The sequence below is a fragment of the Protobothrops mucrosquamatus genome, unplaced genomic scaffold, assembly GCF_001527695.2.
Source record: "Protobothrops mucrosquamatus isolate PMUCROS unplaced genomic scaffold, P.Mucros_1.0 scaffold984, whole genome shotgun sequence".
In the NCBI taxonomy this organism is placed as follows: domain Eukaryota; kingdom Metazoa; phylum Chordata; class Lepidosauria; order Squamata; family Viperidae; genus Protobothrops; species Protobothrops mucrosquamatus.
The window spans coordinates 169,252-184,516 of record NW_015387224.1 but is presented as its reverse complement, the minus strand read 5'-3'; the positions used below and the strand labels follow the sequence as shown (position 1 = coordinate 184,516).

The window sequence follows — 15,265 nt, the reverse complement described above, 5'->3', positions numbered from 1 at the left end:
AGGTCTGAAAAAATAACGTCAGCTTTTGTTTACTTCATTTTCACATTTAAGATATGAGAATAGTGCCAGGATAAGTTCACAGAGCAACCTGCAGTAAATCTTGTTAGCAGCAATGGAAGAGTGTATTCCGTAGGCCTTGCAAAAAAGAAAAAAAAGAAAAAAGGCAAAAGGCAAAACCCAAAACTCAACAACCACTTCTACTTCTATATTTATTTATTTATACAGAAAGGTCACCTTTGGGTGGAATGGGTCATTTTATTATTGCAAAAATTTACATTTGTGCAAAAGGGGTCACATTTCTTATTGAAAATAAAACTGTTCCTAGCAGAATTAAGAAGCAAAGATACTAAAACAATAGTGATCCTGCTGATGTGCAATCAAGAAAACAATAAGAAAAAAGTTCTTGCTGCACTTTCAACTATTATTTATCATTTGATATCAATGGTTCCTCTTTGGCCTCAGATCAAAACAGGGACAAAGTAAACCATAGCTAATGGTAAACAAAGAAGGGGGGGGGGGAGACAGCTAAGAAACTGGCCTTTACCTGAAGTAGAATACAAATTCCTTGATGTTCTTTGTTACAGTACCAAGCACTGAACTGGCCAAAGATATTTTGCTGCCAGGGCAAGACAGCCTAGTAACTTAATTTACAGGAAAAGTTTTTATTTTGCTTTTCTTCTAAAAACATTTAAAGTAATAACCTCCTCTATTCCACTTAAACTGATGTGACAACATTCACCACCTCAACTGAAAGCATTACATTCTCTGGACAGGCAACAGGGTGGATTCTAGGCTGCCCACAATTATGTACTCCAACAGAAGAGAAAGGCTGGGGGCTGCTTCAGGACCCCTCCTCTGCAACTCCCATCCACCATCAGAGAAAACTGGTTGACTAATGTCAAATGCACCAGTTGTATTTTGCAGACAAGAAGAAAGCTGCATTTAAGTGTGAAGCAATGTTCCTACTTACCCTAATCTCATTGCGTCGGATCTCCACGTCACATACTGAGTGCCCTTGGTGTGCACCACTGTAGTAGCAACAGAACTGGCAAACAGCAACCTGTTCAGCTTCACAATGATACAGTCGGTAAGCATTGTGCTGGGGGCAACTCCAAGCCCTGACGTCATCCGCCTCCACCAAGAGGTGCCCACGTGCTGTAGAAGGCTGTTGCAGGTGTGTCTGAACGTGGGATTGACAGCATGGAGCTTCACACCTTAGACAGATCTTCTGTGCAGGCAAAGGTGGCCCACGGCGGCAGAAGACACAATGTAAGACTGAGGGAGTCTTTTCCAAATTAAGAGAGTTGAATTTCTCCACAATGTTGGTCAATTTTAAGTTCTTTTCAAGATTGGGCTTCTGGTTGTAAGCCTGATTACACTCAGGACAACGCACTAGCCCCGACTCTTTGGCCCAAGCCTCTCCTATGCATCCCCTACAAAAATTGTGCTTACAAGGAAGTTGGACAGGTTCCACAAAGACATGCAGACAAATAGGACATATAAGCTCTTCTTCAAAACAGTTCTTCCAGTTTTCAGCCATGTCTCACCCAGATCAGAACTTTCCTTTTAATCTCTTTAAAAAGTCAGTTTTTGGTCTACTAAAGCAGATGATGACGAGTTTCCACTTTTGCAACAGAAAGGCCACTAAATTGCTAATGAACCAAAAAATTAAAAATGCAATTAATGTAGATCTCCTAAAATTTAAAGTAATATATTCCCAACAACCCCACTTATATTAAATATAATTAACAAAGTACTAAAATTGCAGAATAGATACTTCTAAAGTTTGAAGCCAAACTTTCTTAATTCTTATAAGGTTTTTATTTCTGATTCTGAAAAGCAAAAGTAAAACTTACCGAGAATTGAAAAAACTCCATACAAAATCCAGAAGGAAGTCCAAATGCCATATAAACTTCCTATATTAAATATTCCTAATTTACCACTTTTTGAGCATTTAATATCTGAAAGGAATTTGTATCCCTTGTGACTAAATTCAAGCCTCCCTTTTCAATTATTTTTCCTCTGTAAGAAATTTGAGTCTTTAATTGAATCATTAAAAAGCTGGAGATAAATCCATATGCAAAGGAGAGGAGGAGCAGCTAGTTTTCTAATGCAGTTGAATGGTGCAAAAGGAATTTTTTTCCCTTGGCTTTGGGACAGTGCAATCGCAGTAGGAAGACGGTCAATCACTCAGATGAAATTCCAGCCCAGAGCCAAAAGGACCCTCCCATTCTTTGCTCTTTTTACAAATAGGAATGAGGAGAAGAAAAATACTTTAAAAACGTCTAGTCTGAAGAGCAGTAATAATCAGAAACAAGTTTAATGGAAAAACAACCTATTCTAATGCTCTCTGGAATTCTGTTTTCATGATTTGCCTTGTTTTTAATCTTTCATAAAAGTAAGGTGGAAACAATACTCCCAACTCCAAAATCCTCAGCCTTTTGGAGTGATGGTTTGCTCTCGCTGGAAGGAAAACAAGTATGCCTTGATCAAACTGAAAAGGAATTTCTCAACTGCTAATGAAAAGCCCAGACCCCGCCTCTTCCCCTTTGCTTCTCTGTTTTCCTTCTGACATGAAAGCTATTTCTCCTTTTGGAACCAGCCTGCAAAGGGGGTGGGAGAAGAGGAAGACAGACAAGAGCTAGAAGAGAACTGCTGAAATGTACAATTCCAAGAGGACCTACTCAGTCCTCAGCCATTTTGAGTTGATTTTATTTTTAATTTGTGGGATTTAGGGGAGAGAAATAGAAACAAACATGCAAAAGACAAGGGAGGGGAGCTGGTGAATGGCACCACCCTGCAAAGCGTGTCCTGATGGGGGAAAAGAGAAAGGCATACACGAAGGAGAAGGAGAGACGCGGAGTGTTCTAAATTGGGTTTATATAGCTGCAGCTGCTGTGTCTTTTAGTTTTTATTATCAGATCAAAGAAACCCCTACATACTCCTTGCAACCATCTCCAGCCATCTTGGGTCCCTTCAGTTCCCCTTTTAAGTAAAAATGTATTTTTAAAAATATGTGTATCTACACCTCTCTTCAGCACCTCTCTTCTTCAGCTCTCCCTCAGTCACAACAGAACGAGCTAGCAGACCAATGGATCAGACCTGTGTCACATAAAAAAGAAACAACAAGAAACACAGCCACGATTTCAGCCTAACAGAAGGAAAAATAAATGGGGGGAAGGGGGGCTACTATTACCACACTATCGCCCACAACGAAGACAAGAAAGAATATGGGAATTCCGAAACAGGAAAATGGGGAAATAAATTAAAAAGCAGGTCCATTTATCGATTAATATCCAGTACAGAAAGTCTACAGGGATTTTCAAAAATCTTTGCCCCATTCAAGGCAGAGAGGAGTGATGAACCTAACCTAACAAGCTCTGCCTGCTTCGCAAAGATTTTTCCCCCCTTACAGATACCAATTAAAACCTAACAACCTTCTCCCCCCCCCTCTAAGGTTTGCAATATAAAACAAGTCCGAAGTAGGGAGTGGACGGCCCAATAAAATCAATTAAATGAAGTATGCTGAGCAGATCGAAAGGGTCGCTATCAAGGTGAAGGGGAGCAGGCGCCGGAAACAGGCAGAGATGATGCTGCCTCTTTTCCCTCCGCTTTTCCCGGGATGGCGAAGGCGCGTTAGGGTCGAGGTGAACGAGAGGAAGAACCGGAGTACGAAGGAACTCAAGGGCGGAAAGATGACTAAAGATCAAGGGCGCATCGCAGGATTCCCCCCGGCTTGGATTAAAAGAAGAGGAGCTCAATCCGACCCCAGCTTTCAGTTTACCCAGCGGCAGGGCCCCTTTAATGCACGATTGTCAATCGATCAATCAATCGACTCCGATGAATAACAAGCGTGGAGCCTCCAGAAGCGCAAGGACAAAAAAAGGGGGGAGGGGAGGAATCGCCGCGCAGTCCGGTGGAAGCCGCTGTCCTAGCTCGGACCTTCGTCTGGATTCAGTCCCTCCTTCCTGCCGGGTTTGCGCCCACCCTAGCCGCAGTCAGCGCCAGCCATTCGCTCCCCAGCTCGGTAGACCGGCGACGGCGACGATGGCTTCTGGCGCTGCTCCTGCCGCCGCGTTGCTCCTCAACCCCTTCTCCAGGGCCTCACGTGACCGCCACAATTTGATACATTAAACACAACGCGTCCGGCCTCTCTTAAAGGGGCAACGGCGGCTCCGGTTTAGGTCGGCCTTGCAGGCCTCTCGCCTGACTCCCGCCTTTCTCCAGTACTTACTGAGCGAGCGGGACCGCTAGGAGGCCCGTTGCCATGCCTGAGGAGAGCCAGCCATTGCTGAGTTCCCTTCTCTTCGCTTGCCTTTGCTGGATGTCACGGTATGACTGAGTCATAGTGGGCTGCTCCCGCCATCCCCAAAGGGAGGGGAAGAGCGTGGCTGGAGCTGCCAATTTAATAGGCGCAGGAGGCTTTCTTTCTTCCCGGTGCCGGCAGCAGGCGTCCCAGCTGGGATGCCCGGGGTGGCCGTTGCAAAATTCAGCGGATGGCACAGATAAAGGGGAAGAGCTCGTTGGAGTTACAGAGGCTTTGAGCCTCAATTAGCGATGCCGGGGGTCGAAACGGGATGGCTTCGCCTGCCAATCGGGGTGTTTTTAGCACTGCTTGCCCGTGGCCTTTCCCAGCCTTTTAAAAAGGAATATGGTGTTGTACCTGCTTGCCAATACTGTTAAGCTTTTTCTGATCGAAGCATCCCTCAGTTTTGTACGCTGCTGTTGGTATCATTATTACTGCTAAAAATGCCAGGTGAACAAAGAAAAACGACACCTTATCTACAATATTAAAACTTGCCGGTGCCCTGTCCTGGAAGTCCTACAAACAGGAGTATATTTTAAATTCTACACTGCTGTGCTATTGAATCTGGTTCATAGAAGTCATCATCATTTATGTTAGTCCATAATTTAGCTTGGATGTATTGCTATCATTGTGCCAGATCCTAGCAATACAGTGATATCTTGGATATGGAAGAGATTGGGAAATTCAAAAATCACTGGATTTCTATGATTGGAGTTCAGTTGTTATAGTATAGGTATGAAACTGACTAGGAGGAAAAGAATGCCCTCTAGTAAATGGACAGTTTGAAAAGAAAAGATAATCACAATGGAAGCTAACTTGTTTTCTGTGTTTTTTTTTATAAAGGGAGTAAGGATAAGGGATGGTTTTCTTTCATGCGGCATCATCATCATTATTATTCAGTGTCATACATTTTTCCAGTGCTAAGACTTATTTGAATGGAGAGCATAGTGGGTTACAGATGTTTTATTAAATTTAGCACAATTTTATTTTGCTCGCCAGCTGAAAAACCTCCCTAAATGGCTTGTAAAGGTCATAAATAAGAACATCTCTGCCTGTAGACTTGAAAGGAAGGTATAGGCTTTATAAAACACACTGAGTCACAGTTACCTTAACTATGATTTATTAAATAAGTCACAATAACCTGGCCTTGCAAAACAATCAGAGATCCATAGTCTAATCATCACATTAATCAAGAATAAACCAAACCACATATAGCTTCTAATTTATTACCTAAAGTTTTGGAAGCACTAATTCAGTAGATGATGAATCTGGATCTAAGCACAACGGAAGTGTTGTTGCTGCTGCTTTTCACTCTGCTGGCCTCAGCAATGGCCACTGGTAGCTAGTAGTAGGAAACAATATTAAAACTGGTATGCTGGAGCTTGGTTAACTGCTGCTTGATACTCGCTCTGATGAAGGTTGATATAAGCTGTGTAGCAGCAAACAAAAATATCTGATATGTGTGTTTGCATGTTTTCATATGTTAAGTGATATCTAGTACTTGATTTCTTGTATCTAGCTATTCTAGATCTAGAAAACAAAGTGGAAGGAAAGATCTAACAAGTCTAACAGAAGGATCTGTAAACAAAGCCTGATTTTTGTCTCTTCCCCCCCCCCCCAACTAGTTAACTGTGCTGTTGTGGGCTGTGACATTTTCTATTGGATGTTCCAGCCTTAACTTTATTTAGAGTGGTTTCAGCATGCTTTCAGAACCAATACAGCTCATAACACTTCAGGATTAGAAGAGGCTTTTGCTGTTTCAGGAAAAGGCCTGCATATTCCCAAGTAATGGCATGACTTCATATGAGAAAAGAAGACATATAGACAGATTTTGTCAGCACTTGCATGTACTCCCACTGTGAGCGTATTGAGCATTTACATTTGGCCACAGGGAGGAGCAGGATTTTTCTCACTGTGAGAGGCACAGTTCTCAATTACAATTTCTGGATGACATGCAAGAATATTCTAAGTCTGCTTCATTCACTGGGGGAAGCTGCATTTACAGCTCACTTATATTTAAATATTGCAGTTTTCCACCTATGTAGATGTGTGGATGTAGGTGAAGCAAATAAGTTTTCTCTGAAGAAGGAAAAAACACACTATTATTAATATTGCAGTGCTATTACAAATATCCAATTATATTTTGAATAAATTATTCTTTTAGGATAACGTTTTGTAATAGTTGGCATTACTGTCAGCTTTTGAAAACTGAGAATATGCTCAGTGATCTTTCAGTTTTGCAGGGGGGTTGGGTGTAATTAATGGATTGGATTATTTGAGGGGATAGGATCCTTTTAATTACAAATAACTTACTAACTAGAAATCCCCTGATTTTTACATCCTTTGCTACAGAGAGAAGAGATTAAATAAAATTAATATTGAAAGCTATGGTCTTTATATCCTGAATCCAGTTCTGTTAAAATCGAATTACAGCAGCTACATTTTCTACTTTGAATGTTAGAAAATATTAACAACCGACTTTTTGATGCTACCTATTGCTTTCTTCTATTATTTTGAAGATTGATGAATTCCCCTGTTTTTTGGGGTTGTTTTTTTGTTTTGTTTTTTGGAAAGTGAGCAGAGTAGTAAATCAGTTATCAGACCCTTCCTGCCAATGTTATCTGCAGCAGCTTTTCCATACCATGTGAGAAAAGCTGATGAATCTAAATCCTGGAAAATATACAGGGTGGAAAATACTTTTCTAAAGCATAATTTTTAAATTATTGAAAAAATGTTAAAAACTCTCCTGTATATTTTAATGGAATAGAAATGGAATAGAATTGCATTATTACATGTAATATTTAGTACCAGGAAGAAACATGATAACCAATATTAAGTCAACTGCTCTTAATTAAAAGAATAAAAATTAAGCAGTCTAGTTGTAAATAACATGAACTAGAATGAGTAGAATATGTATCTTCAATATGTCCGACTCTGTGGAAACTAGAAGGCGTTTAAAAGCAATAGTTTTTACCTAAATTATAATTGGTTATTTTTCAAATAGATTAAGAATAGAAATATTAGTAGTTTCTAATTCATGTTTGCCATCTGGTCTCTGCAGATGGACAATAGAAAAGTGCATTATCTGAAATTCAGGAAAAAGTTGGGGTTTTGCTAGTTAATAAAATAATCTGGAGCTCATGATCAGCAAACATAAGGATGCAAAAATACAAAGATTAATTTATACATATAAACAAATACAAGTCTAGGACAAGTGAAAATTAAGAATAAACTCTTCTAATATGCGCTTTGTACCCTATTCTGTAACTGATTATGGGGATATTTACCATATAGCAAGACTGTAAAGATTACTAAGGTGCTGTGTGTGAGGCACTCCAAACATATACAATGTGCAATATGACAGCATTATTATGCTATTGTATTTTGTACAGCCATGTATGTAATATGCATCAGTTGCTCAGATTAAATATCTGAAATAAGAGCTTAGTTGCAGAAAGCTTATGCAACCACAAATGTGCTAATTAATCCTCATGGTGCCATAGAACTCCTGGGCTGTTTTAAATTTCATATAGGGTTCTATAGAATGCCATAGTACTTGCCAGAAATATTCTGTACTCCCTTTTTCCTGCATTGTCAAGATTGGTTGCCAGCATTTGTGCTGTATGAGTGTGCTGCTATGTTTTTTCTCCACAAATTATAATTGAAAGATTTTCCCCATTTTCTCTGAATACAGGTAGTCCTCAAGTTACGACCACAATTGAGCCCAAAATTTATATTGCTAAGTAAAACATTTGTTAAGTGAGTTTTGCCCCATTTTACCACTTTTTTATTAAGTGAATCATTTCATTTGTTAAGTTAGTAACATGGGTGTTAAGTGAATCTGGCTTCCCCATTGACTTTGTTTGTCAGAAGGTTGCAAAAGCTGATCACATGACCTCGGGACACTGCAACATCATAAATATAACCAGTTACCAAGCATCTACATTTTGATCATGTGACCATGCGGTACTGCAAGGGTCATCAGTGTGAAAAACGGTCATGTCAGGTTTTTTCAGTGCTGTTGTAACTTTGAACGGTCACTAAATGAACTGTTGTAAGTCAAGGATTATCTGTACTTGGAACTTCAAACAACATTTCTCTGAGTGTAGTAAATTTTTTTGGTCTGTGAAAGATTAAAGATCAGTTAGTTGCATAGGGTTAGTATTGCTAATATGCTGATGATCTCTATTCTATGCCAGGCATGTGATGTTGTTCAGGTACCTGCTCAGTAGACTGTAAAGGCCTGTATGGGGAGAAACTGGCTATGACTCAATTCTAGCAAGCCAGAGTGGTTGTGGGTTGTTGATCCTCTGAGGTCAGGAGAGATAGCACTTCCCCCAGATAGAAGTGGTGTGTAGTTTGGGGGTTCTCCTGCACTACTGCCTCCTGCTGGAATAAGCGGTGGCAAATGAAATAATCATCACCACCACCATCTTGTAGGCCAATTGCACCCATTCCTGAACCTCATTGGATTATTGCAATGCACTCTACATGAAGCTGCCCTTGAAGGCCATCTGGAAGCTGTAACTGCTCCAGATTGCAGTGGTGCCTATAGTTTTGGACACTCCCTTGTTCACTCGTATTACATTACTGTATGAACTGCATGAGCTACACTATCTCCCAGTTGTTTTCCAGGTGCAATTCAAAGTGCTAGTTATCACATGATGCAGCTCCAGGTTACTTGCAGAACAGTCTCTTCCACTAGGTCAGATAGGGTGGGCTTGCTCCAGGTTCCTTTCCTCAAATATTATCCTCTGGTAGTACCTTTGAGGCCTCCTTTCTCCGTAGCCATCTTGATTCTTTGGAATAGTCAGAATAATCAGAATGGAGCTGACTTGTTTACAGTAGAAGTAGTTTGGCACCTGGAGGAAAGAGTTTGATTTGTTTGTTTTTATATTGTTTTTATTAGTTGTTGTAAGGCACTTAGGGCTGGGCAACATAGGCAGACAGGAAAGAGGTACAGATGACCAAAGTGTACAAGAAAACTATTGAGAATTGTAGAGATAGTATTAGAAAGAATGAGTTCAGTAAAGGATACTAAGAACAAAGAGAAGGCTTCATATATATTCAAAATAAAACACTAACAATAACCAGCTGGGCATACAACTCCCCTTCCTTGTTAATCAACATAGCGTCCAGGTCTTCTAACACAGATACTAATCTAGGTCAAGGGACCATGCTGCCATGGAAAGTGTCTAAAAATCAGACCTGATCAAGACAACAGATAGAAAAGACTCTGTAGCAGCAGAGCTGGTATAGAGCACAATATGGTAAAGTTCCTTACTTCTCATTTTTCTGAAATTTGTGTGGTGTTTTTGCAGTTGGATGGTAACTAACTGTTAGATCTAGTTTATCATTAAATAAAATAGCTTTCACTTCGTGATATAGCTTTGCATTGATGTGAAAAGGCCAGCCTATGAAATAAAATATGAAAAAGAACAAAATCTAATTTGATGGGACATCATCTCAGAGCAAGGAAGGTGAAGGTAGTATGAAATGAAAGTGTTTTTCTGTTTATAGAAATATATACAAATATCTTTTTGAAAGGTTGCCCTAAAGTCTAAAATATACGAACAATTTTTGTTCTATATCCTATACTCATAGTACTAGAAAGATGAATGCTCCAATTTTCCTCGTTAGACACAAAATCTCATTTCTTTTGCATCTTCACATGGTTTCACATAACAGAATATTAGTTAAACAAACAGAGCAAAAAGGCTTCAGGTTCATCATGCCAAAGGAATCTCTGAGTTAAGGAATAATTTTAATGTTTGGAATTTTTGCAGGGCTATTAATAGGAACAGCTAAAACCTCCAAAGATGTACTATATTGCACTTTATTATTTCAATTTATACATCTACCCATCTCATTTCTAAAACATGATTCTGGCTGGCTCACAAAAAGTTAACAGTATAAAAATACCAAAAAGTATACAATGATGTAAGAAAAATAAAATCATATAAAAAACTCATACACAAAATGCATAGCTAAAGTAGTTGACATATTAGTTTACTGCAGGAAGTTAATTTATCTCTGTAGTATTTAGTGTAAAATAAGTTACTAATTCACAGGTACTTAACTGGGTCATGATCCCAATTGGGGATGTCTTGAAAATATAAACCCTGTATGTTTTTTTTTGAAAAAGCTGTATCTGGTTGAACAGACTTATTAAAATGTGCATGTATGAATGAACTTGATTACCCATTGAAGTTTACTGTCTTCTTGATCAGGTGATGTGCTGACAGTTGATATTGCCACAGCCCCAGACTACTTAAACCTGTTTCCCACCTGCAAATTGCCACAAAGACAATCCAGGTAGAATTGCTGTGATGTCACAAAATGGCATACTAACAAGTGCTATGGAACTTCTGAAGTGCAATTGTTTGGAGAAAAAAAGTGATCTGGGTACTGTATATGTAATTGGAAAGTCCCAATTATTTTATAAATGATTCATCCCTTTCTTATGAGGGTCACAGTCATCTAGACCAGTTATTTAATTGAACATGCCCTATTCAGATTAGCCTGATGTTTTATTTTTATTTTTAATTTGTAAGCTTTGTATCTCACTTTTTATTCAGGAGATCAAGATGATGTTATAGTACTCCCTCCTTCTATTTTTCCCAACACCTACACCCCTGTGAGTTAGGCTGGGTTAACAGAAACTGAATGGCTTAAAGTCACCCACCGACCTTTTGTGACTGAAGGTGGATTTGAATCTGAGTTTCCCTAGTGCTTGTCCAACACTTTAATCTCCGCACCGTACTGGGTCTCTAAGGGTTTGTCAGTTACCAGTTGTTGCCATCAGTAGATTCTACATGTAGCCACAATATCATATTCAAGAGATGTAGGGTAGTGATTACTGTAGAATATTTAACTTAGCCTTCCTGATCACGCCTGGTATATGGTATATGAGGGCAAGTACACATTCCTACGTGAAATTAAATGAACTTCATGTACAGTATTAGGATTTTTTGCTTTATTATAAGATTGTAAAATTGTTTCATTGCATGATCTTATTTAACAAACAAGATTCATTGGCTTCAAACTTCTTAGCCATAGGACTGCAACCTAAAATGATTCTTTCCCTTTTAACTCACATTCAGGAAAGTATCAAAATCATCCTGAACTGACTTTTAAGCAACTAAGCAAAGTCTTCAAAATCTTGGGACTGTCTAGCTACAGGGCAGAGTTAAATAAGTTCCAACTGTAAGCATATCTTTTTTGATCCCTTCTTACTGAGACATAAAAAGTTTTACTATAGAGGTAAATAAAATTTTGAAAGGAGAAAAATGGATCAGTCTTGACTCAATATAATGTGAAAATTATATGGTAATTGTGATGCAGATAAAGACAGAAGTAGGATATATTATCTTCGTCAGCCAAAAATGGGAAAATATCATTTTTATTTAGGTTTCCACAAACATGAAGAAGTCAGTTTTAAGAGAGTGAAGAAGGATATTGAAAATACTCCTACTGAAATGGTGGGAAGATGGAGAGAAAAATAGGATGGAATTATGTAAATAAAACATGCACTAGCAAGACTGACTTATTTGTATCTTTGTATGCTTTCCTAGAAATAAATATAACTGTGCCTTTGTGGCTTATTCTCAAGAAGAGTGCCTAGACCAGGGGTGTCAAACTGCCAGCCCACGGGCTGGTTGCATCATACGGAGACCACACCTACCCCAGCTCTGGCAATGCAAAAACAGTCGCGATATGTCGCGACACGTCACGTGATGTGGCGAGTTTGACACCTGTGGCCTAGACTATAATTGTCATCCTGGAAACTCACAGGCAGATCTGAAGCAAAAGCTCCTTTGCAACTGGTTTTTAAGTTGTTCTGCCAGTGATTTAGGAAGTAATACAGTGGTGCTTAAAAGCTTATGAACCCATTTTCCTCAATAAATAAATAAACAAGTATAATGTTTTTGATGCATGTGTTCAATTGGGTTCCCTTTATCTAGTTTTAAGATGTGTGGAGAACAGATCATATTTTTAGGTCATATTTATGCAAAAATATTGAAAATTCAAAAGGTTTCACAAACGCTTATGTGCCACTGTATATATTAATCTAAAGCATATCCATTGATGGATGTATTTGCTACAGATTTGTCCAGTTCTCATGAATTGCTAGCCATTATTGTATCGGTATAGTTTAATCAGGCCTGATGAATATCTGCAGTGGCTGCCATAGTTGCAGTTTGGGTTTTCATCCTGAAAACTTCCATCCTGGGGAATGTGGACCTTCAAAATGTCAAGTCATTTGGTGCACATCGTCACAATGTTAAGAACGACAGGGCTCCTAGTTGCTCACACAATAGTGATATTCTATACAGTTCCTCAGACACTTTTGGGCTCCTGCTTAAAGAAATTACATCTCTTTTTCGCATCTGTGATAGCCAAACACCGAAAAAACACCAGGCTTGTTTTGGCACATCTTGTTCCACTTTGTTGGTGCCTTTGTAATTCAAATGCACATTTCCCTAGGATTGCTCAGCAACTGTGTGACCTAGCTTCTTTAAGGAGGCGTTAGAAAGCACAGTATGATTTCTCAGTGTCCCATGATAGGATTGGTGATGTAAATATTTTAAAGGTAGCATTAGGCTTAGGACAAATGTGTTAAGTCAAAAGAATTTAAAAGCTTCACAAAGGCTAATAGACTCTTGCTCCAATCCATACAATTTACTACTTTTTCAGGTGTTGGGTGTATGTAATTTTTTGTTTTATTTTTGTTTTATTAAAAAATACAAAACACATTTTTTTAAAAAAAATTAACAAATGAAGAAAAATTATAAAACAAGATATTTAAAAAGTGCATTAAAAATGAAAAAAACTTATACACATATTGTCCCACCTTGCTGAATACTGATTAATACATTACTACAATATTAGTTGCCCACTCTTTGTGAAACAGGCCCCCCTCCAAATTTTTAAACTATTTGCAAATTATTAAGGATGTGTGTGTGTGTCTGTGTGTTTAAACAATATTCTGTTTGATGTGAATGACAGTTCTGATAAATAAACATGTGAACTCACAAAGCCAGTCATCCTGCCCACTGCATTGGAATGGGCTTAGAGAAGATTATTCTACAATAACCAAATTCTGTTTCAATCCCACTTAGCAACATTTTGCCATGCCTATTCCTTTAGGGAACAAAAGAGGGAATGTGTGCAGCCGAGGAGGAGCAAAAGTATAGGGTGATGTATTATGCATGGCCCATTGCACAATACATCTATTCCTGATTCTGACATGTTGGCAGGTATGGTTTAATTATGCATTATGTTCAGAAGTACTTCCTTTCATTAGTCCTGAATCTCCCCACATTTCATTCATTTGGTTAAGTTGAATGTGAATTTACACAGAGTTTATCATGGTCCGGCTTGCTCAACATAACTGGCATACTGATTACTCTTCTAATTAATTCACTCATCTTCATATGCTGGCAGCAGACAATCCAGGATGACTGGGATGGTCAAATGAAAGCCATGTTCTTCATCCTTCTAGTTTCTGCAATGGAAACTTAGAGGCTGATGCTTCATTCCCAATTGCCTATGTTTTTTCCCCCTCTAGAGAGATTTTTTTTTTAAAAAATCCTTGATTTATATAGTCAGGAATGGCACTACTGTAGACAGATTCTGGGGGACCTTATTTATTTTGGTCCTTCTAGCTCTTTCCCTGCTTGTGGCTGTAGAAAAGATAAATGATCAAAACAGCCACAGATGGGGACAAAGTTTTTGCTATTTTTGCAAATTAATAGAATAGACAACCCTCAGAGAAGCAGTTTTCCCAACAACAATGAGTAAGCTGATTTAGAGAAATTAGTTTTGTGCTTACCAAAACCAGAAATGTTTGGGACTATATCTAAGCTGCTCTGGACTAACTGGATGGGTAATCCCCCAATGATTCATTTAAAATATAATGCAAGTAGGGCCACAGTGGAGAATAATTGTGCTGAATTCTAGCTTAGACATCATCCAAGGCCAGATTGGATAATAGCATACAATTCCCTCTAGCATGAAATGTACCAGTTTTTTCATTGTGCTACTTAAGTTAATCAGAAGATGAAGTAATATTTGACAAAGTAAAGTGAAGCAAAAGGACCAGTCTCTCTTTGTAACCTTTCAGTTCATGGTTCAGGCCTGCAAGCAGGAACAAATTGCCACACCAACTACAAAAAGCATACATCACAGCAACATTTATTACTTCAGAATCAAAGGAGATGCCAGTGTTAGCATTTATAGCTTATAGATTTATTATCTTCAGCTTATTGACATCAAGATGAATTGGGTGTATGACTTCTATTATTCTTAGCGAACATGGCCAATCTTAAGTGTTCCATTAGCTGAAGTTCAAACATATATTAATTTTGTAAAATGGGGAGAAACAATAACAAATACATTAGAATTTACAAAATGAATCCCATCAAAATTTATACCAATCCCCAAGTTTCTTTCTTTGACAAATGACATCCTTGTTCTTCTGAATAGAAATAAATATTTAAACATTTTCATCACTGTACTGATGAAGATGATACTGCTCAAATTCAAATAAACCTCTTGAAGGTAGATTGTCCAATAAAGGAGTATATTTGTAGCTCAAGGTTGAAATGAAGGGGTCTTTGGCACTCTCTGAGCTTGGTTGTTTTGTTGCAGACGTTTCATCCTCCAAACTAGGTAACGTTATTGGTGCTAAACTGTTCTAGCCATCTAGATTCTTTTTACTGGGAAGAATTATACCCAGAATAAGATGTTTGGGGAATATTACACTTCCTTGTTTTGAGATGTGTTCTAAATGTATTAACTTTTTGAAAATATCAGGCAAGACTTAAATTCATATTTCAGACAAGATGTTTGTTCTCGTGGATGCAGCTTTTTACTTTACCAAACGCAACAGAGCTGCTTATTGTATGCAGCTTTTAAACAACATAATAGCAGAGGCGGACTTCCGGTGGGACGGCG

The 15,265-nt window shown here is 38.5% G+C and overlaps 1 protein-coding gene across 1 annotated transcript in view; it reads right to left on the bottom strand.

Moving 5' to 3' along the window:
• Window positions 1-2,137, bottom strand: part of TRIM8 (tripartite motif containing 8) — a 54,724-nt gene extending 52,587 nt beyond the window's left edge. The window contains exons 1-2 of the mRNA XM_015819771.1: window positions 1,857-2,137; window positions 971-1,652 (exon numbers count right to left, since the gene is read on the bottom strand). Coding sequence (XP_015675257.1) covers window positions 971-1,540 — 570 coding nt within the window. The 5' untranslated portion in view covers window positions 1,541-1,652; window positions 1,857-2,137. The remainder of the gene's footprint in view (window positions 1-970; window positions 1,653-1,856) is intronic.
• Window positions 2,138-15,265: the final 13,128 nt, after the last annotated feature.